Source organism: Quercus suber, unplaced genomic scaffold, assembly GCF_002906115.3.
Source record: "Quercus suber isolate HL8 unplaced genomic scaffold, Cork oak 2.0 scaffold_57, whole genome shotgun sequence".
Classification (NCBI taxonomy): Eukaryota; Viridiplantae; Streptophyta; class Magnoliopsida; order Fagales; family Fagaceae; genus Quercus; species Quercus suber.
Window position 1 is genome coordinate 113,499 of NW_027069522.1, and position 23,420 is coordinate 136,918.

A 23,420-nucleotide genomic window follows, 5' to 3' on the forward strand; every position below is an offset into this window, starting at 1 on the left:
TGAGCCCTTCATTTTCTCCTCGGCCTTCAACATCTTATTTCTAACAGTTGTCACTTCTAGTGATTTTCCTCTTTATTTGTCCAGTATGGGTAGGTTTAAGCATCTAATGGATAGCCCTGTCCAGATGGAGACATTTAAAGAAACGTATCACATACCGCAGGAAGTAGTCTTGCGGTACTGTCCCCCAGAAGGAATAGCAACTAATTGAGAGGTGGGAGAAGTCATAATCCCTATGATAGCCTTCATAGAAGGAGGAATGACTCTCTCCATGGGTCGCATTACAAGAGATTACCTTTGTAATCATAGGCTTTGTCCCCACCAGTGTGCACCTAACCTCTTTAGGATCCTAGGAGCGATTGATGCTCTGAACCAGCACTTAGGCTTGGGGCTCACCTGGCTCGACGTAGTCTATATGTACGAATGTTATAAACAAAAGGGGGCGGGATTTTACCTTAAATCCCGATCCGACATCATCAGGCTCATCTTTTGTCTTCCTAAGTCTAACAAAGGGATGAAAGACGACTACCTGATTGTCTCGGAAGCGTGGCATGATGGCCTTCATTGCCCAACCCAACCAGGAGAGCTAGGTGGAATGTCCTAGATTTAGGTTCCCTAACAATAGATTTAGGTTCATCGTTAGCTTTATTCTTCTTCTCTGTGTATTAGTGTTTTACTATAAGTTTCTAACAATGCTTAGCTTTGTTGTGGTATTAACAGATAGAAGGCATGTAGCTTCTCGGCTCAGCTTGACCAACGTAGCAGCCCTCAACTACCTGCTCAGGTCCTAGATTTTTGTAAATGAAGCAAGCAACTTTGAGCTGTCCATTTAATTTTGGATTTTAAACCCCTTTCCAACAAATTTCAAGAGATCGACAGCGCTATAAGGGCGAACGATTATTGGCTTGCTCGGATAGACGTATCTTGGCCTAATTTCTTAGCGCCATATGACCTTCCACCAGTAGATCACCCAGTCCCACAAGGTGTTCCTTTGGTCGCCCCAATAATTCAACAAGTACCCCTCGAAGTAGCAGCAGCTGAAGAAGGGATTGCATCTTTTGCTTCCTCACTTGAAGAAGAGATTGATAAATTTCAGTTCGAAGAAGAGGAAACACAGGAAATACAAGTGATTTTAATATCGGAAGCTGAGGAAGAAACAAATAGGCATTCAAGTGTTCATGCCCCTGCTCCTGTGATCACTTATTTAGAAGACACTTCGGACGAAGAAGAGGAAGATATGACTTCTAAAATAGATGGCAAAAGTCTAAAGAAGCTTATGAGGGGGAGGAATAAAGTAACCACCCCAAAGGAAGCCAATAAGTCCAAGCCCTTAGCAAATCTTCCTCTTCCTCCTCTTCAGCTTCTTGTCAACCTCGAATTAAAGCCAATCCCTGAGCTGAAGAAGAAAAGGCCAAATGAAGCCTTTGAGGAAGGCAACGTGGGCCCTTCAAAGGAAAATAAGCAGCAGAAAGTGGCTAAAGACCAACGAAGCAGAAGGTCTTCTTCTGTTGAAAGCCGAGAGGATTCTCTCGTGGCTGATGTGCGCCGAGGACTGCGCATATGGTCTCCTAAGCTAGAGCTAGATGGTGCCCCCCTCCCTTGGTACACCTTAGTCAGAAATTATCAAGGGAGGCAGGCAGGTCTCATTGCTGAAGCCTTGGAATAACCACTTCTCCTACCAAGAGATATGGATGTTTACAGGTGCTTCAGTCAGCAAGAACTTTTCTTATCCCTTAAGAGGGATCTGGTTATGGTAAGTGATTTGATTCGCTTCTTTAAGTAAACATTTGATTATTCTTACTCATTCCTCTTCTTTGTTTTACACTAAATTTTTCTCATTCTGTTATGTAGATTACCCAACAAGTTTACGTGGCTGCAGAATGGAATTATGATGCCCGCAATGAAGCCAAGGCGGAGGCCTATTCTCAGTCCGAGACTGAGAAAACTTTGGGTAATCTTAAGGAGGATTATGCTATGCTGTCCGAGCAGCTGAAAGAGGCGATTAGGGCCAAGGACAGTGCTGATGTAGGCCTCAAGAATGTTGAAAATCAAGTCGAAGATTAACGCCAGCAATTGCATTTAACTAAAATTAATTTGGAAACAGAGAGGCAACTGGTGATGGGTCTTCGAGCTAAGTTTCAAAAGGCCAGGGGGCTGCCCAACTGGCCAAGGAGGCAGTCGAGGCTAAGAAGCAAGCAGCATATAAGTTTGGGGTAGAGGAGACTCAAGTTAGACTCACAGAGGAGCTCTCTGTAGTATGCAGGGAATATTGTGACGTATCTTGGGGTAAAGCCCTTAATGTTATTGGGGTCCCTGCAGATTTTGACTTGAGCCGACCTGGGAGCGTATATTACGATCCTGACATTCACGAACTCCCAAGTCCTGACTCCTCTCATTCCGAACAAGCTCTAGAGGCATCAGAGCAGCCTTTGGTTGACCAAGCCCCTTCTACTCCCCTTGAAGCTCCTAAGGAATCCGATCAAGCTGATGGCCAAGGTAGGAAAGCAGAGGATCTTTAGGACAAGGGTAAGGTCTAGGGCAAGAAAAAAACTCCTTTTGAACCTAAGGATCAAGCCCCAGATGTTGCTGCCTCCCAGCCAAGCCAGACTACTGATCCCTTGGCCTCCAAAATGAAGACTTAAATATTAGGACCTTTGTTGTTTTTTGTTTTTGTTTTTGTTTTTGTTTTTGTTCTTTTGTTTTTAGTGTTGTAAGGGAATGAAAAATACTTTCTTTCTTATCTATGAAAGCATTCTTCTTTTATTTTCTATATCTTCATTGTACATGCTATAAGATTTTATTGTTATTGTAGATAATGTTGATCTGTTGCTACTTTAACTTGAGCAGACTCCATAACAATATGTTGCTAATAATGCAGATAACGTAACTAAATATTGGCAAACATTGGGTTGTATAAGAATTAGTAATGAACTTAGTAAGCAATGAAAGGTATTGGAGTCTTTTATATTCTCTGATACATAAGCAAATAATTAAGTACTTTACCTTACTTGGGGGCGTTAATCTAAGGACTTGATTAACTGTATAACACTTGCAAAGAACGCCATTGAGCGTTAATTTTAAACTGAGCATATAGTCCGAGAGGCTTAACATGAGTTAGGATCAATTTAAACACTTACAAAAGTTGTAATGGAGTATTAGCTAACTCATATCATCTTGTTCAATGACTTCAGACATGATTGAGTTTAAGTTTAAACACTTATAAGAATTGTAATAGAGTGTTAATTAACCCATATCATTTGGTCCGAGGACTTCAGGTATGATTGAATTTAAGTTTAAATACTTATAAGAACTGTAATGGAGTGTTAACTAACCCATATCATCTGGTCCAAAGACTTTAGGCATGATTGAATTTAAGTTTAAACACTTATAAGAACCGTAATGGCAGCAAATACAAAACCTTTATGTAATAGATAAACATATTGATCAGGAAAAAACTCGTTTAATAATAATACATTTTAAGGTTGTTTACATTCCATGGCCGTGGTATTACATGACCATCTAAGTCTTCTAAAAATATGCCCTGATGCCAGCCCTTGAGGTAATACGGTATGGCCCTTCCCAATTGGGTCCTAACTTTTCCCAAGCTAGGTTCTTTGCAGTGCCCACAACTTTCCTTAACACTAGATCACCAAGTGTCAAAGGCCTTAGTTTTACGTTGGCATCATAACCTTGTTTGAGTTTTTGTTGGTAATATGCCAATTGGACCATTACATTTTCCCTCATCTCTTCAATCAGGTCCAAATTCTTCTCTAGCTGTTCATTATTGCTACTCAGACTGAATGAACTAGTTCTTAACGTTGGGAAACCAGTCTCCGGAGGGATAACAGCCTCAGCCCCATAAGTCATTAAGAAGGGGGTCTTCCCAGTAGACCTACGAGGCGTAGTTCTATACTTCCAAAGGACATGTGACAGTTCTTCCACCCATTTGCGTTTCGCGTCATCTAGTCTTTTTTTAATCCATTTACTATGACCTTGTTAACAACTTCCGCTTGCCTATTCCCCTGAGAATAAGCAGGGGTAAAGTATCTATTTGTGATCCCCAATTCATAACAATAACTTTTGAACGCTTTGCTGTCAAACTGAAGGTCATTGTCCGAGATGAGGGTATAAGGAATCCCAAACTGAGTGACAATATTTTTCCAAAAAAATCTCTTTGCATCGCCGTCTCTGATGTTAGCTAGAGGTTCAGTTTCAACCCATTTGGTAAAATAATCTGTGTCGACTAGCAGATACTTCTTGTTTCCTACTAGTTTAGAGAATGGACCCACAATATCTAAGCCCTATTGAGCGAATGGCCACGGGTTGAATAATGGATTAAGGATTCCCCCTGGTTGGTGTATGTTTGGTGCAAACCGTTGACACTGATCGCACTATTTCACATATTCGTGGGCCTCCTTTTGCATATTTGGCCACCAATAGCCTCGGGTAATGGCTCTATGTACCAAAGATCTACCTCCAGTATGGCTTCCACAGATTCCTTCATGTACCTCCTCGAAGAGTGATTCAGCTATTTCAGGATGTATACATAACAAATATGGCCTTGAAAAGGAACGTTTATATAACTTCTGATTCTCAGATAGCCAGAACCGAGTGGCCTTTCTTCGTACCTTGTCAGCCTTTGACTTTTCTTTAGGCAAGATATCTTCCTTCAGAAATAGAACTATGGGGTCCATCTAGTTGGGCCCTGCTTTAATCTGGTGAACTCGAACTGTTTCTTTTTTCATCTCTGTGGGTTTGTACAAATTCTCTACGAGGATAACTTGAGGCAGATTCTGTGCCGAGGAGGTCGCAAGTATGGGTAGGGAGTCAGCATGTGTGTTTCCGCTCCTGGGGATGTGTAGCAAGTTGAAAGATTTGAACTTCGATTGCAGGCATCTGACTTGGCTTAAATATCCCTGCATTCTTTCGTCTTTCGCTTCAAATTCTCCTTTTACTTGGCTAACAACTAACCTTGAGTTTGAAAACACTTCCACTGCCTTTCCGCCTATCTTTCAAACCATGGTTATTCCCATAAATAGATCTTCGTATTCAGCTTCATTATTTATAGTCGAGAAGTCCAGCTTCAATGACTTTTCAATGGAGATTTTCTCAGGGGATACTGGCACTAGTCCTACTCTGGAACCTTTCTGATTTGCTATACTGTCAACGTACACCTCCCAAAATAAGGAACCTTGTTGGGAGATTATGCCAATTGATTTTTCATCTATGTTTTGCGTTGGTACCAATTCTTCTAATGAGGGTTTAGCAAACTCGGCCACCAGATCCATGAGGACTTAACCCTTGATGGAAGTACGAGGCATGTACTTGATATCGAAAGTCCCTAGAACTGTACCCCATTTAGTTATCCTTCCTATGTAATCAGCACTTCAGAGTATGGCTTTAAGCGGAAGCTGGGTGAGGATAACAACTGTATGTGCTTGGAAATAGTGGGGTAGCTTCCGTGTACCATGCATTACTGCTGGGATGGCTTTCTTCAGCGGTAAATAACGAACCTTGGCTTCATGCAGCAACTTACTCACATAATAAACTGGTCGTTGTACACCACGATCAACTCGTATCAATACCAAACTTACAGCATAAGAGGCCACAACAATGTAGGCAAATAAGACCTTATCTGGCTCGGGACTGGACATGATTGGTGGCCGAGCTAGATAGTCTTTAAGCTGCTGAAAAGCCAAGACACATTCTTCAGTCCACTCAAACCCCTTCCATTTGTTGATTAACAAGAAAAAATGTCTGCATCTATCTGCTGATCGAGAGATAAATCGATTCAAAGCAGCGGCTATTCTGGTTAATTTCTGCACTTCTTTGGGATTTTGAGGAGGTTGCAAACTGTTAATAGCCTTTATCTGGTCAAGATTGACCTCAATCCCTCAGTGAGTTACCATATAACCCAAGAATTTGTCTGATCCCATGCCAAATGAGCACTTGGAAGCATTTAGGCGCAACTTATATTTTCTAAGAATTTCAAAAATGTTTCCAAGGTCTCCCACGTGCTCAGAAACTGCCTTTCTTTTCACCACCATGTCATTTATGTAGATTTCAATACTCTTACCCAACTATGGCTCAAACATCCTCGTCATCATTCTTTGGTAGGTGGATCCCGCGTTTTTCAAATCAAATGGCATTACTTTATAGTGGTAGTTCCCAATAAGGGTGACAAACGCAGTCTTCTCCTGATCATCTAGTGCTAAAGGTATTTTGTGATAACCTTGAAAGACATCCAGGAAACTCATTTGAGAATGGCCAACAGTAGCATTCACTAGCTGGTCTATTTTAGGCATAGGGAATGGATCTTTAGGGCAAGCTTTATTCAAGTCTGTGAAATCTACACACACTCGCCATTTTCCATTCTTCTTCTTCACCACCACAGTATTCGCTAACCATTCAGGATAAAACACTTCTTTAATAGCTCCAGCTTACTTGAGCTTCATTAGTTCCTCTCGTATTGCATCAGTGTGCTCCTTGGATGGGCGCCGAGGAGGCTGTTTTCTAGGAGTGACCAATGGGTTGACCTTCAGGTGGTGACATATGAATTCTGAATCAACTCCTGGGACTTCATGAGCGTTCCAAGCAAATACATCAATGTTTCTTCTAAGGAATTCTATCAACTATTCCTTCTCTTGAGGAGGCAATTGAGATCCAACCTGAAAGAACTTCTTCGGATTATCCCCGATAGTAACTTTTACCAAATATTCACACCTCGCCTCCTCAGCTGAATCATTGATGGGCAATGCCAGAGGTTTTAACTGTTATAAATTCTTTTCAGCATAGGTCGAGGACTTAGCCTCGGGCTTATGTTGAATGGCAGCCACTAAGCACTGTCTGGCCACAGATTGATCTCCTAAAATTTCCTTAACCTGGCCTTCAGATGGATACTTGACCTTCTGATGTAGAGTAGAAGAAACAGCCCCTAGTGTATGAAGCCAGGGTCTGGCCACGATTGCTGTATAGGGCGAATACACGTCTACAACAATGAAATCTACCCTTACTATTTTCGGACCAGTTTGCACAGGTAATCGTATTTGGCCCCTTAGGACAATAACTTTTCCGTCGAAACTCACCAGGGGGGAACTATAGGGCGTTAAGTCCTCAAGTTTTAAGTTTAGCCCCTTATAGAGGTCGGGGTACATTATCTCAGCTCTACTGCCTTGGTCCACCATCACCCTCTTCATATCATACCCTCCAATTTTGAGAGTGATTACCAAAGCGTTGTCATGGGGTTGGATGGTTCCAATCTTATCATCATCTGAGAAGCGTAAGACTGATGGAATTTTCATTTTAGCCATCTTCGGATCCTGATTAATGTCTCCTGTGGATAGACGAGCTACGGACATTACCCTGGACGGGCAGGATCCTGCTCTTCCCGGTGCAGTAAAGATGACATTGATAGTTCCCAAGTGGGGTCTTGAAGAAGCATCTCTTCGAGACTCTGAGCTTGCCTGGCTCCCTTGACCACTGGGATGATGCAGGAGTTGTTTTAATTTACCCTCGCGGACAAGCTGGTCCAAGTGATCCCACAGACTCTTTACAAGCTTCTGTGGTATGCCCATGATCTTGATGGTACTGATAATAGAGATTATGATTTCGCCTTTCAGGGTTTTCCATCATCTTATTCGGTTGTTTGAAGAACGGTTCATTTTTAATCTTCTCCAAAACTTGATGCACTGGCTTTCGGAACACGACGTTGATTGCTTAAAGACTCGCTGACCCTGATTGTCCAACAAAATCTCTCCGTGGTCTATTGTTACTGTAACGATCCGACCTGAAATCCCTTCTCTCTTGAGGGATAACCTTATCCTTCCCTTTCCACTGCTGTTGATCCTCTTCAACCCTTTTATACTTATCAATCCTGTCCATCAGTTGACGCACATTGGTGACAGGTTTGCCAGTCAGAGATTTTCTCAAACCATGGTCGGTGGGGAGGCCAAGCTTAAAAGTATTGATGGCCACTTCGTCAAAATCACCATCCATCTCGTTAAACATCTCCCAGTACCTATCTGAATACGCTTTCAGGGTCTCACCCTTTTACATGTTCAAGGATAGTAGGGAAGCCAAAGGCCGAGCGACTCTACGACATGTGACAAAACGGAACCAAATGCTTGAGTAAGCTCTTTATAGGAATTTATAGAATCTGCTCTCAGGCTGTCGAACCATCTCATTGCAACTGGTTCTAGACTGGAGGGAAAAACCTTACACATCAAAGCTTCATCCTTGGAATGGACAGCCATTCTTTGGTTGAAATGGCTCATGTGCTCCACAGAGTCTATTCGACCATTATAGATAGTGAACATTGGCTGATGAAACGATGAGGAAGTCTTGCCTCTTCAATCTTGCGTGTGAAGGACGACTTAGAGATTTGGTTCAGGGCTTTGCTCATAGCATCATTCCCTACGCCTCCACGTGACAGGTTTCGAGACCGTCGTTTACGATAATGCTCATCCTCATAGGAAAAGGATTCACTAGGTGGTGTTCAAGACCTCCGCCTGTAATTAATATCCTGTTTGTCATCAGAATAATCGTCAAAGTTCGAAGAAGTCCGCTTCTTCTTTGCATGACGCAACTCCCTTTTTAATTGATCAATCTCTAGTTGCATGTTCTTGTTATTTTTTGCATGGGAAATATGACTTCAACCTTGATAGTTCTGCATGTTCATGTGTGGTATGCACACTATCTTCACGATCACCTCTCTGTTCCAGGTTGAGAAAAGGATCACCATGTTGAGATGCCCTGGATTCTGCTGGTTGTGGACCTGGTTCTGCCATCGTCAACTGTTGCTTTCACTCTCGCTCAAGCTCTTCCCACAGACGACGCCTATTGTAGGGTCACGATTTGTAGTACAAGCCCAGAAGATATGAGATGTGAGCCCAATGAGCCCAATATAATAAATTTGTAGAGAGTGGATGAAAGAGCTAGGCTATTTGTGAATTGGACAACGGCTAGTAAGGATTTAAAAGATGAACAAGCACAAAAACACACGCAAAACTCGATGAACTTAGTATCCAAGGAGATGAACTATCATTTGAACCACTATTCCTGAAAGCTAATATAGTCCTCAGTGCTACAGTAATTCTTTCTCTCTTCTGTTTCACTATATTTTCTGATCCCCTTCTTATGGGAGGTTTTTTTTACATTATATAGTTCACTTTCAGATCATCTTGATTGTACACTTGTTAATCATATAAGCCTTCACTTGAGTACATGTCCTATCAGACATCTTCTTTGGCTCTCTATGAATGGTGATAGTTGATACTGCACTGTTCAGGGGTATTCTCCACATAAATGCGGCTAAAAAAGTTGCTGCAGTGCATTTAATACGGCCGTAGCAGCTTTTCTTTTAGATATTTCTGTATTCTTATCATCTTTGTATGTGCCTGAAATTCATCCTTATTGTTGAAACTTCCTGGAAGGTCACATAAATTGCCCAAGTACCTGCTTGACTGATATTCATCGTATCCGAGAAGGATATACTTCTCAGACTATATTCTTCCATCCTTTCCTTACGTGATTCTCAACTTTGGGCCTCTCCCAATCATATACTTCTTCTTGGACATGTTCACGTTCTCGGTTAAGCCCAAGGACCAATATATAAATTTGGACTCTTATTCTCACAGTCAATATTTATTTATTTTTTGTATAAATAAAGGTAAAGTTCACTAACCCAACCATTAAGATAACTAATACTTCAAAAAGATAAAAAAAAATTACAAATATAAATTGTCAAAATATATTGTGGAAGTTTAAACTTCCCTGCGCATTGTGTAGGTTTATGACTAGTTTCCATAAATATCCCAACTCAATTATCAACATAGGAGAGTTGGAGAGGGTTTTAGACGTACATACTAAAATGAAGCACTCCTATTAAACCTAAATGAAAGATGAAACAATCAATTATGTAGTGCTATATATTAACCAAACTGTTTTTAAACAGTTTGAACTTGGCTTAAGAAAATGTTTGTTTATGTTTATTTGTTTAAAAAACAAGCTAAAGTTCAAACTTAGATTTATACTTAATTATCAAGTAAACAAAATTCGAATATAACAATATATTTGTGAATACAATGTTGGATTTAACTATATATAATAAAATGTATTTTTTTAATTAACGTGTACTTGTCTAAGAATATGTTTTAATATTTATATGTCAGAGAGTTTGATAAACTTATTGATTAAACCAAGGCCCGACTATTAGAGGTCACACTTTCTATTTAGATCCATTGCAGCACCTTATTCTACCTCTATGGTATTTAAAAATATTTGTAAGGAGGATATTTATAGATATAAAATTGAATGTGAAGACACGTGTAGTCTGTTTTAAATAATTGTAAAAAAATAGGAAGCACCAGCAAAATTAACTGATGGCTGAAAGTTGCTCTGTTGGAGGTTGGAAGGCCCAACACTCGTGATTCCTACTATTCTATCCAGATACCAACAGCCCCTGCTTCTCATCTCATTTGCTCTGACTTTCACTGTTCACACCAGGTTCTCTCTCTCTCTCTCTTTTAATTCATATTTTTCTGAGCTATGTTTTGTTCTCTAGTTGAACAAAACATAGCTCATCGTTCTCTCAACTTATTATTAACCCATCTCACTTCTGTTCTGCTCTCTCTTATCACCTACTGTTTTTGCATTTCTTTCACTTGGTTTGTGCGCGCGCGCGTGTTTTCATTTTAATCCATTCAACAACAATTCTAATATTAAAAAACTAGTGGAGAAATCTGTGTGTAGTTTCTATGTTAAAAAAAAGAAGAAAAAGAAGAAGGATAATCCATCAATACTAACCTGGTTGGTTTGAATGAACTCTCTCCGTACTGTGCATATTTTACTAATATTTTCCTCCGCAACAATCGTAGACACGAGGAGGTGTATATTCGCTATTATATCAATCTAGGAAATCTATTTTTGCCAAACAATTATTTTGATTTTGCATTTGGAGTCCAATTGAAGTTGTTAGCTCACCATAAAAAAACCTACATGATGTTTCTTTCACTTGAAATTGGTGTATATAAATAGGCTTATATAATATAATATTTAATCTGAATTATAAAATGTACAGTTAGGCTCATAGAAAGTGTAATGAAAATGACACCACAATATCGTAAAAGAGGTTTCCACTTTGGTGGGAATGATTGATCAACTTCTTTTAGTAACCAGAACCAAAGTTGGAAGTAGTAAACAATTACATTATTATATAGACCAGAGCTAAGTTTTGTCATTTGTGAAGCTTGAAACTGCTTAACCATGATCTATCATGAAAATTTGATAATCTAACCACAAAATGCCCCCCCGTATTAATCTTAACTATCCTCAAGTCAATGGTGCAGCTTACACATTACACATAATGCTTGCCATCCCACCGCTTTAAGTTGTCTCATCATTTGTATTACGGCTGTGGACTTTATCTATCAAAGACTCTTAACAAGTTCAGTTATTCCAATCATTGGTTTAGCTGTTTGGGACAAAGACGATATTGTACAAAGTGCACTTTACTTGCATCTGCATCTGACAAAATGGGAAGTGGTCGTATTAAAATCTTTCAAGTGTAAAGTTTGGTTATTTCAAGTCCAAAACAATGAAAAATATTATTTTGAAAAGTTTAATTTTTCCATCTACTTCATGAATCATTGTTGTAAGGTTTTAGCTTTTTGTTTGTTTTATTTTATGCGAGTATAACTCTATGTTCTTCTACTTAAATACTTTTAATTCTTTGCAAGTTATCTTGAAACAAATAATATGCTTATGATCTTCTCTCAAAATATTCTCACAAACTTTAGAATGATTATGTGATTTGCAGGATATGATGAGCGCCATATCAAGCCACCGTTGTAATTGGTCGCTAGGATTTCAAGAGCATCTTATCAATGGAAGATTTAAGAAAATTCCATTTCCAGGATATTCTGGTACATATCCTCCTTCCAGAGGACTGGAAAAACTAGTTTTTCTCCATGGTCAATGCATTGCTCATAGATATCATCGAAGTGTTAAGAAATTCAGGCCTGCCTTGTCCAGTAAGGTGGATGATGGCATGGATCCGGATGATCCACAAGATGGGAATAATGAGAAAGAATCTCCAAAAGGCGATACTGGAGGAGTATGTTAACATTTCTTTTCTTTTCCTAATTTGTTGCTGTGAAAATGACAATAGACAAAAACCACGGGTAGACTGAAAGTGGTTTTTTTTTCCAAATTGCATTTCAAATCTGAGTTTATCACAATGTGGCTGTTGGAATTTAACATTGTATCAAAAAGTTAAAATTAAATGCACAATGAGGCTTCAATGTTTGTATTTTTTTTTTTTGGGGTGAATTTCCTACTACTGTAAAAAACAAGATAAATATTGACTATTTGGATTTTTGTTTTTTAATTAAAAAAAATTGGAGTTTAAAAAAAAACTGTTTTGCATCTTATGGTTCTCTGCTATTTCGATTAACTGTTAACTGGTTGATTTATCTTTTCTTCACTGTTGAGGTACCGGTTGCAAGTATTAGCACTTTAAGAAACAGTTAGATTATCAAAAAGTAAAATGCTATATCCAACGTTGGAGTGGGTGAGCATTTTGAGTGCACAGATTGATGAACTAGATTCAGTTTTTTTTTTTTTTTTTTTTAAATAATTGTAGGATTGAAAAGCTCCTTGTGCATTTCTTTGATGTATTTTCTAGATAAAATTTCATTTTGTTTTGTTTAAAACATTTTTGTCAGTTACATCTCTTTCCAGCTGCAGGGCTCTATCTATGGCTTGAATGAAACATAAGACGAATAATATTATGTGTGATATCAGTAAATTCTGGTATGGATTGCTAATAGACAACCTCATTACCTAACATGTGCATTAAAGAAATACACGTTGTTATGCTAATCTATGTCTAGTAATTAATGGAGGAATTAAATGTTCTGAATCAACATTCTCTTAATTTACATTCTTCAGTTGAACAGTGAGATGCTTCGGGAGAATCTTGAAAGAATGGCTGGTACAGATGATTCTGCCTTTAGCGGGATAGACCTTGCAACCCTTATTAGGAACAAGTACGGGAGGTCTTATGATGTACAACTAATAAAGAAGGTAGGCTTTCTGTATTTGAAAATAGCCATGTTATCTCTTTGTTAGTGAACCTTGGGTATTTTTCATGCTATTCCTTCTTTAATAATATTTTTTCTTACCTATAAAAAAAAAAAAAAAAAGCCATGTCATTAGTTAATTTGTAGTTGTTGCACTATAGGGATAGCTATACTTTAGATTTTTCATATTTTCTTTTTCCAGAAGGATTTATTGTGATAAGCAAGTAGGAGCTGTTTTGAGCTCTCTCCCTCTCTGGCATCTATTATAATCAACTGTGTATTTTTTTTGGTCACAATAACACTAAAAAATCCCTTCTCCTTTGAAACTTGTTCAGTTCCGACAACATCAAATGTTCATTGTTGTTCTTTATAAAATCATACCTATGTTTGCAAGATAATAGCATCAAATGAACATTTATCTTTACTTGGGCTTTTTTTAAGTTTGATTGAAGTATGTGTTTACACCCCATATTTGACTGATAGTCAAATAACAGGATGGAGTTCACTAAGGCACAAAATGTTGACCGATTGTGGTAATTAGGGATGTTGTTTGGACCGATGCCACTGGGCAAAGATCGCTCCCAAGAGACAACATGAGACACTGAGGATCATGGGACAAAGTGGATCAGATAGTAAAGTTTTGATTGATCTCTTCTAGACCAACACTGTTAAATGTCAGTCTTTGTAAAATGATTCAACGGTTAAGCATTTCAAAGTGCATAAATGTACATATGGCCATTTTTGGACCGGACAGAAGTCATTACGTGACAATGACTTGTGTCTTGTAGTTTGTATTGTCATCAAACACTGTTTTGGATGATTGAATACCAGAAAGGGAATTCGTTTTCAATGATCATTACTGAGCTTATATTTTTGGTTCCAGTCTACTATTTTAGGAATTTTCAAAGAACAAATACAAGTGCATTAGACACAGAGCAAATTCCATGAGGACATTTAAAAAAAATCAAGTTAATCTCTGGCTGCAGCACAATTGGAAAATTTCTGACAACATTTTTTTGTTTGACTTAGCTTGTATGGATGAAAGCTAATTGCTGAGTTTGTTATCAAAAGTAGTTTTGGTTTATATTTAGTTGCTAGCCCTAGTCTTTAGCTCAACTAGAGTGTTTGTTTGTTCTTCTGAGGTCTGGGGTATGCCCTTTTGTTAATTTTTCCCTTCTTTTATATAATTACATACTTACCCATAGGGAGAGAGAGGGAGATTGAAATAGTTTCATTTGAACTTGAGAAAGCATATAATAAAGTTCCTAGAAAGTTACTGTGGTGGGTTTTAGAGAATTAAGGAATTCCTCTCAATTATGGATCAATTTATTGCAAGAATGATTGGGGAAGTCAAAACCAAATTTTCAATCAAGATAGGCTGCAAGATAAGCATCAAGGATCGTTTTGTTTAGGGATGCTGTAATCTGTACCTCTTTCTTAGCTTGACCGATCAGTTATCTACATAAATTGTGCTTGCTTACTGAATGGTTGTGTTGAAATGAACACCATTTCTTTTCATCAATATATCACACAGTTATGTTTGTGAGTAGAAGATGATTGATTGATTGAATAATGGTTTCTCTTTTTATCATCAACTCTGGAACCCAATTGGTTTCATATCTTCTCTGCATCCTTTTTTTTTGGAGGTTTTCTGCAGTAAGCAATCTGTGAAAGTTCATCATCATAATTTCTGCAAAAAACCGTGCACATGAAATCCTTTAAGAATTTCTGAACTTACATGTTAGAATTAGTTCTAGTTAGTTTTTTATAGGACGTGGTGTAAAACTCATGTTTTACCCCTCCAATCTCAATATGCCATATCATCTTATCACATATTTAAAAGAGATTAAATTCTATAAGGATGGGGTGTAAAACCTATGTTTTACACCATCCAATAAGTGATTGCCACATTAGCATTTTACTTATAATTTATTAAAATTCAATACATTCTACTACACCTAATAACATCTCGATAGATTTCTAATTTGGTTGGATTTATATATGGGTATTAGAATTGATTGAGTGTGATTATGTTTATTCTTAAATATGTGATAAGATGATGTGGCATGTTGAGATTGGAGGGGTAAAACATGGGTTTTACACCACATCCTTATAGAATTTAATCTCTATTTAAAAATATGCACAACCACACCCAATCAATTCTAATACCTATATATAAATCCAATCAAATTGGGCATTTATTATTGAGATGTTATTTGGTGTGGTAGGATGTATTAAATTTTAAGTAAAATGCTGATGTAGTAATCACTTATTGGATGGTGTAAAACATGAGTTTTACACCCCATCCTTACCAAATTAGGACTCTTTTGTTATACCCTTATTAAAATGCTAATATAAAAAATCAACTAGAGCTATTTTGGACATGAAACTGAAAATTGTTACCCTTATTAACTCCATCAATACATATTTTGGACATGAAACTGAAAATTTATTGTTTAAATAAATAGTCTTGCTCTTGCGCTTTCTATGTTCATATTACCTGAATTAGATTATTTGCAATTTTTTTTTTAATCATTTAACATGTTACTTTTACTTGCCCACTCTAGGAGTTCATGGGAAAAAATCTTCTTGCTTTGAATGTGATGTGGAAATACATGGAGCAGGTATGCAGATTCTTGTGCTTTGGATATTTGCTTATTAAATGGAATTCGAGGTACATCCTTATGATTAAGTAGAATGAACAAGTGTCAGAAATGCATAAAAAGATCTTAAGACTCTTAAAGAAAGACAGGAACTTCATAACAATTGTTTTATAGGCAATGTGAATATCTGTTAATTCAGAAAATTTTCATTTACATTTGGCCAATTTGGAAGAGGTGCTTTCATTTGAATTGAATTTTGGAACACATGTTTTATCTTAGGTTATGTTTGGCAACAGTTTTTATTTTCTATTTTCAAAAACTTGTTTTGGGAATAAAAGAAAAACAATTTTCTTGTATTTTTGAAATAAAAAACATGTTTGGTTAGTTGAAATTAAAAAGATAGTTTTTTGAAGAAAAAAATAGAAAATACTAAAATATGTTGTTACTAGGATTTGAACTCTAATACTAACTCATTAAATGAGACAGATTCATTAAATTAAATTCCTTTATTCATTGACTTTTGAAAATTACAAATTGAAAATAGCCTTTAACATGTTTTCAGTTTCCTTCACAAATTAAGTTTTGAGAACATTTTTTGTTTTTTGTCCATTATGGATTGCTAAATAAGTTTTTTAGTCTCAAAAATAGAAAATTGTTTTTGGAAACAAAAAATAAGGGGACCAAACATATAATCTTTCATTTTAATTTTTTTATAACTATGAACATGAACCTCCTATATTATGACATATAACCATCTGAGTGGGCTCAACAAAGAAAATAGAAGAGTAGAAGCATATCATTACTGTTAGTAATGTATTTACATAATTGGGTTACTAAAGAAAATGCAAGCCATGGCGACATATGGGTAAAAGGATTATCATTTATAGTTTTTTTTTTTAAAAGAACAAAGAAAAAGTAAAAGGATCTAATCTGGTAAGAGCAATATAGCCCTTATGTGTACAAAGGAAGCCGTTAAAAAGGCTGCCTATAGAGAGTCTGAGTCAAATTAGTCAATTGTAATTTTCCCGAGATTACCTTTTTCTTGTCAAGGCTCTAAAATAAGGTTCTTCTAAAAAAAAAGTTTCTAATATGGTTGCATATTATTGTTCCTTTTTAGCTAGATCCTTTTTTTCCCCCTTAATGCTTCATCCCTGCCCCTACAAATTCAATCTCTAAGTTTAGTTTTGTAGTGGGGTGAGTTTTTAAGAGACAAACTTCACCAAGGACTCCAGACCAAATAGGGTGGTGGGACGAGCAAAATTCACCAGGTGAGAGTTTGCAAGGACGAAACAACCTACCTCCTAGTCCTAGGTTTTGAACCAATTAATGGGGGTTAGTCAGGGTCATTACGAAGGTTAATTCAGTGACGATATTCCAGAGTAAGCTCAATGAAAAATTGCATAGTAACGGGATTTTGATTGTATCCCTTATTCCATGGCTTAGAGGGGGGTATTTGTTGGTTTTTGTGAATGAGAATTGTAATTAGTTCCATACAAAGTGGGAGTGGTCTTGACAATGCACCCATTCCCTCACGTTGACTGCGGGGGTGTGCTCCTAGGGTATTCCCACCAATGTTGTACAATGTCAACTTGTCTTGTTGCATATAATGCAAAAGGGGGGACGGTCGGTTACGGCAATTAATGCTGATAGGGTGAGTTCCCTTTCTCAAGCTTTCCTTTTGAAGTGGGGGATGCTCAATTATCAAGCTCCAGGACTCCCTGACCGTAGTCTGGGGCTTTACCCTTATGGGTGTTCACTGTTCAGCCATCGTGTGTCATGTTCTCCCAGTTGGAGAGGGTCTCACTTGAATACGGCCATATTGGTTAGTGCGCTGAGAGTGTAGTGTGGTGGGATGAAGCAGGGTTGTCATGTGGATGTGGCCTTGGGCTGGACCCCTCTTGGGCTGAACTTCGACCTTAGGGCTTGTTGGGGGGCCACTAGGCTTAGGCCTTTTGGTTTCTGCCCCTTCAGGTTTTTAAGGTTGTTTTCAATAATTCTGGTTAACACATTGATTTAATAGGTGTTGATACTGACCATTGGGTCCATAATAGAACTGCTCTAATGTGTTGTGTTATTTTATTATTTATTTATTCCTATATGGGTGTGCTCTGCCTCTGACTTAGGATAAATTGGGAAATTTGTCTAGGTGCACTTGCGTTGGGTTAAAGTTTAGAAGGATTTGTGAGTTTATTGTTTAAAGTTTAAAAGAAAGGATTAGGGCTCAAAACTGTCTAAAGTTTGATGAGAATTTTATGACTATTTGATAGAGAAAGTAAGTGGGTTTTTATGGTTTTGTGAGGTAGGAGAAAGGGCTTGACTTGGAGTTTTAAAATAGAAGGAAAAGAGAGTAATGTATAGTGTTTAGGGGTTGTATGAACAGTACCCATGGACAATACACAAGAAAGGGGGGAAGAAGGAGAGAGAGGGAGAAGAGAGAGAGCAAAAAGAACAATAAGGCTAATGCGCATCAAAGCTCAAACACAAAATATTTTAATTAATCAACTACATCTATTATTTGAGACTTTGAGTTCATTGAGAACAAATATATAAATAAGGACTCTTTTCAGTACTTGTAATATTAAGCCTTCCGCTGACCAAAAAAAAAAAAATATTAAGCCTTCCTAGTTTAACTAGTAAACCAAAAACCTCATAAGGTAATAACTAATAGAAGATTAACTTGGACTCAAAGAAACTAAGATACTTAGAAGAATCTTGTCTAAGCTAAATGTTCAAAATACCATTAAATCGTGGGGATTTGCAAAAATTACAAAATTTCCCTTTAATACCAAACCAACCGAATCTAAATGGAAAAAAAAAAAAAAAACCAAATTAAAACTATTTTAACCCTAGAACACATATAACTAAACCAAACCACATTACTTTTATTTCAATTGGACTTCACATGTGGGCCCTATAAAATAAATCATGACCAGACTGATTTGTGGAGTAGTAACAAATTAATCCTCCTTGGTTGCCTCATGTTCCAATTACTTTGTTCTCTTATTAGAGATCATTTCCGCTGACTGAAGAAGAGTATCTATTGAGGCTTGATGATGTGGCAAATACATTGAAATGTTGGGGAGCTGTCTCACATATTCGAAACAGCTTAATAAAGTTGAAAGAGCGGCCTCGGATAGGAAAGGTAAAACTTTGGTCAAATGATTTGCATGCATTCATTGTATGATCAGTGTAGTATCTTCTAATTTTATTTTTATGTTTTTACCTTATCACCATTGTAGTTTGATAGCCCAAATCAACAAATGATACTTAACAAGTTTTAAATTTACTCATCAAACACAAAGTTTTATGTACCTCCACAAACAAGGTCTAATTTAAAAATTTTGTTAAATATGCTCACTACATAAGTCATAGAAAGTAGAAACCCATTGTTAGAGCATTTTGCAAAAACCAAAAGGAATATGCAAGGTGAATGGCCAAACTCAAATCTGGTTTTCTTTAATGAGTTGAAATTTTGGGTCAAAACCTTGTTGCATTTGGGTCAAATTCATAGGAGCAGCCCCTTTTGCAAATATAAGGTTAAGACCAATTTGAAGTCCCAGGACCAGCCTTGGTAGGAGCAACACATCTTGTGCTTTTCTTTTATTGGCAATTGGCACTTAGGCGTTTGATTTGTTGTGATGTTACATTACACCGTAATATTACATTAATGTAATTTCAATACAAGAATACAACATTATATTGTTTAGAAAGGTGATGGGATTAAGGTGATTTGATATATTTTGTAATTTTAGATTTTGGTAATGTTAGAAAAAATAAAATAAACTAAAAACCTTAATGTCACATTATCGTAATGTGCATTACATCAAAGGCACATTACAACGAACCAAATGCCCATCTAAAGTTACAAAATATATCACATCACCTTAATCTTATCATCTTTCTAAATAATGTAATGTTGTATTCTTGTATTGAGATTACATTAATGTAAGATTACAATAATGTAATATAACAGTATAATGTAACATTACGGCGAACTAAATACCTTCATAAGCTCTCGTTTAAGTGGTCAAAGTTGCAAGTGTGTATTGGGCACTGCTCTTTTATCGTACTATTCATGATGCTATTATAAAAAAATACTTTATTCTGAGATGTTATTACAAAGGGGATAAAAATAGACTTTAGGTCCAAAGCTTATCAATCACATGGAAAAAAAAAAAAAAAAAAAAAGTGTTACTAGAAGATGAATACTAATTTTTGAATTCCAAATTTTTTACTAAGAATACAAAACGGTTGTACCGTTTATGTTGTCAGGGAAAAAAAAAGTTCTTTCTTCTTTCACCCCAGGATATCTTGTAGATGACCCTTTTTTCTACTTTACTAAAAAGTGGTACCTTAAAGAGAATTTTTAGCTTTTTAGCTACACAAAAAAAAAGTTACTTTATCTATTTACTACATACATACTGCAGAAGTGAATCTATTTTAGCTTTCAACACAATAAAATAATAAAATCACAATAAAATAATTAATAACAAATACAATAAATATTACTACTCAAAAAAACATCACACAAAAAATCAACACATTCTACATAACCTCAATGCCCAATAAGACCTAGCTATGACATTGCCACGTAACCACCACCCCACCCAGCATAGCATCAGTTCACAGTTGAAAAAAAAAAAAATGTTGCAAATCAAACCCACAAATCCACAACCACCTCTACCATCTGCCACACCCACAACCACCACCACCATCGGCCACCAATCCACAGCAAGGAAAAAAAAAACCAACCCAAATCGAACCCACAACCATAAATCACAAATCGGACCTAGCCATCACAAATCGAACCCAGCCATCACAAATCGAACCTACGCCGATACGACCCACCACCAGCAAAACGACCCACCACCACCACCATCTCCACCGTGACCCCTGAAATCCAGCAACCCAAACGCCGAAACCCACCAAACCCAAATCCAGCTACCCAAACATTGAAACCACACACCAATCTCAACCTCGATACCAACGCACACCGGAGCACAATCACGACCCAGCGGCGGAGTGGAGGTGAGGGAAGCCACTTCGATCCACGAGCACGGAGTACAACCACGATCCATAGAAGGCCACTTCGATCCACGAGGCCGGAGCACAACCCCGACCTAGTGGCCGGAGCACAACGTTGAGAGAGTGAGGTTGAGAGAGATACCGGAGTTGAGAGAGTGAGATTGAGAAAGATGAGATGAGAGTGAATGAGAGAGAGAGAGAGGCACGGTGAGAGTGAGAGTGAACGAGAGAGAGAGAGAGAGAGAGAGAGAGAGGATTTTTTTAATAAAAAACCGGAATAAAATAATGTTATTTTTTTTTAGCTCTCATGAACAGTGCACATCTATAAATAGATGTGCACTGTTCATGTGGAGCTAAAAAAAATGGATATAGCTCCACTGCTGGAGCATCAATTTTGTGTTAGTATAGCTAAAATATAGCATTATAGCTTTATACCATCACTGCTGCAAATGCTCTTAGTACTGTGGAGTGAGTCGAGGTCTTATATGTTTGTTTGGACGAAAAAGAAAAAGAAAAAGAAAAAAAAATAGCTAACTTTTGTGCAAACCAACAATTAGACATTGTAATACGTGCTATAATTTTCTTACCTAACCCGACTCGAAAAATATTTGATTCAAACCCCATTTTTTTAACTCGAAGCAAAAATAAATTGACTCGTGACCCAACCCGATTTTTTGCGAGTCAACCCAACCCAACCCAAAAAACCTGTAACCCGACCCGAAGAGCTAACTTTTGTGCAAACCAACAATTAGACATGGCAATACAGGCTATAATTTTCTGACCCGACTCGACTCGAAAAATACTTGATTTGAACATGATTTTTTAATTCGAAGTAAAAACGAATTGACCCGTAACCCAACTCAATTTTTTGCGAGTCAACCCAACCCAATCCAAATAACTCATAACCCGACCCGTTAAAAAAATTCATTAAAAAAATATTTAAATTACTACGTGAATAAAGCACAAAATATCAAAATTAATAATTAATATATTATAAATATAAAATTATAAACAACTAAAACTCAAGACATGACATTGACATAAGAGAATCACTATTTGATTCATCAAAACCAATGATAGCTAGCTTCAATGCTTGTTGCCAATTGCCATGAGTGATGAGACAAGACTACTCTACACGTTACACAACAAAACAAGGGCCGGCCAAGGCTGTCAAGACTCAAGAGTCAAGACAACCATTAAAAAAAAAAAAAAAAAAAATCTAAAAGTGGTACCTAAAGAGATTTTTCAAGGAAAAAAAAAAAAAGCCCTGAAATGATTCTTTCCTCTTCTTTAGCATCAAATAATTGATAGTTTTGGGACTACTTCCCTTAAAATGTCACATCCAAGAAGATGAAATAATGTAAAAGAAATATAAAAAATTGTAGTCATTCAAGTAAAAGAAACATAAGACAAAAAAGAACCTGGATTCCATATATCTCATATGTGTCCAATTTATAGATCTAGCTATGAATTGGTATGTATATTAGGCATTTGATCTAGTCTAGGACAGTGGTAATTTCATAAAAGAATGTTGGCTAAGCGGTAAGCACCAACTAAAAAGTGATGGGATATGTCCTATAGAATATATGAAATTGGATGGAGCTCAATGAAAGGGGAAAAGAAATCACATAATCTAAGTCGTCTCTTCTAACTTTTCAGTCAAAAGAAAAGAAAAGAAAGTCGTCTCTGACTTTGTTTGTTACTCATTTATTTCGTCAACATTTTCATTTATCAATTGTTGCAGGCAGTTAGCATTTTTATAGACATGGATGAGTCTGGAGGCCGTGCAAACGAATGGATCTACAAGTAGACAGCTCAGGAGAGTCAGAATTTTCCATGAATCGGTTATAGTTTTCTCAGGTTTATGAGGGAGGAACCATACCCACCAATATAACATTGCCATCAATTGAAGGTCAAGTCTCCATTTTAATTGTCGTTTGATCCGTAGAAGTCCTACAATCAATTGTTTTAGTGATGTTTCTGATGGCAGCAGGCCACGAAGAAGCTTGTTGCCTTGTCCTTCCAACTTGTTTATTACCCATATACATTATAGTGGCATATGAAGCCTCCATAGATTATAATTTTAATGCCTTGTGATTTTTAATCATAGATTTTTATCTTGTAAATTAGAAAATTTTCCTTGACTTTATTTCATTTTAAACTGAAATTCTCCATGGCTTTTTAGTTCATATTTATCAGTGGTGTTGTAAAAAAAAAAAAAAAAAAGACGATTTCAATCCTGTGAATTTCTGTGTGATTATACCTAATCTAAGCATTGCCGCAAAATTGTTGTTTGAAATTTCTAAAGGAGAGGCTATATTGACTTTCAAAATTGCAATTTAGAAATTTAGCAAGAGGCAAAACTTAGGTACAGTACTTAGATGCTGTTTCTTAAGTTTTCATTTTATGATTTTATCATGTGACTTTTTTTTTATGAGATGAAAGTGTATTTCTAGTTAAATACAACCATATGACAGAATCTTAAGATGAGAACTTAAGAAATAACACCTAAATAATGTACTTAAGTTTTCTTCTATTTGATTTGATTAGGCTCAATTGACACGGTTCTCAATGGCCCTGAATGAAAATTTGAAGAAATGTAATTTAGGGATATTTAGTTCAAAATTGGAAAATTTCAAGAAAATCAATGATGAACAAAATACAATATCAATGGTAGTGATTTAGGGCTACAAATGTTTGTCAATGTGGCAGTGGT

General features: G+C 36.9%; 2 protein-coding genes across 3 annotated transcripts; one reads left to right on the top strand and one right to left on the bottom strand.

Annotated features, from left to right (window-relative positions):
- Positions 1 to 6,770: 6,770 nt before the first annotated feature.
- LOC136067082 (uncharacterized) lies at positions 6,771 to 7,571 on the bottom strand. Its single transcript, XM_065772362.1, has one exon. The coding sequence runs from the start codon at positions 7,569 to 7,571 to the stop codon at positions 6,771 to 6,773; it is 801 nt and encodes a 266-aa protein (XP_065628434.1).
- A 2,789-nt stretch (positions 7,572 to 10,360) lies between these two features.
- LOC112020886 (uncharacterized) lies at positions 10,361 to 22,878 on the top strand. 2 transcript variants are annotated; one of them, XM_024053449.2, is made up of 6 exons: positions 10,362 to 10,500; positions 11,813 to 12,109; positions 12,946 to 13,080; positions 15,644 to 15,700; positions 18,687 to 18,821; positions 22,449 to 22,878. In XM_024053449.2, the coding sequence occupies exons 2-6, from the start codon at positions 11,816 to 11,818 to the stop codon at positions 22,512 to 22,514; spliced, it is 687 nt and encodes a 228-aa protein (XP_023909217.1). In that variant the 5' UTR covers positions 10,362 to 10,500; positions 11,813 to 11,815; the 3' UTR covers positions 22,515 to 22,878. The 2 variants fall into 2 exon arrangements, with proteins under 2 accessions (XP_065628407.1, XP_023909217.1); XM_065772335.1 differs by lacking the exon at positions 18,687 to 18,821 and having other exon boundaries at positions 10,361 to 10,500.
- Positions 22,879 to 23,420: the final 542 nt, after the last annotated feature.

Bases quoted from the DNA above. Each gene is read 5' to 3' on its own strand.
- LOC136067082 (XM_065772362.1), bottom strand. From the start codon at position 7,571: ATGGGCATACCACAGAAGCTTGTAAAGAGTCTGTGGGATCACTTGGAC.
- LOC112020886 (XM_024053449.2), top strand. From the start codon at position 11,816: ATGATGAGCGCCATATCAAGCCACCGTTGTAATTGGTCGCTAGGATTT. The intron at 12,110-12,945 runs GTATGTTAACAT...TACATTCTTCAG, and splicing joins CAAAAGGCGATACTGGAGGA to TTGAACAGTGAGATGCTTCG. The intron at 13,081-15,643 runs GTAGGCTTTCTG...TGCCCACTCTAG, and splicing joins ATGTACAACTAATAAAGAAG to GAGTTCATGGGAAAAAATCT.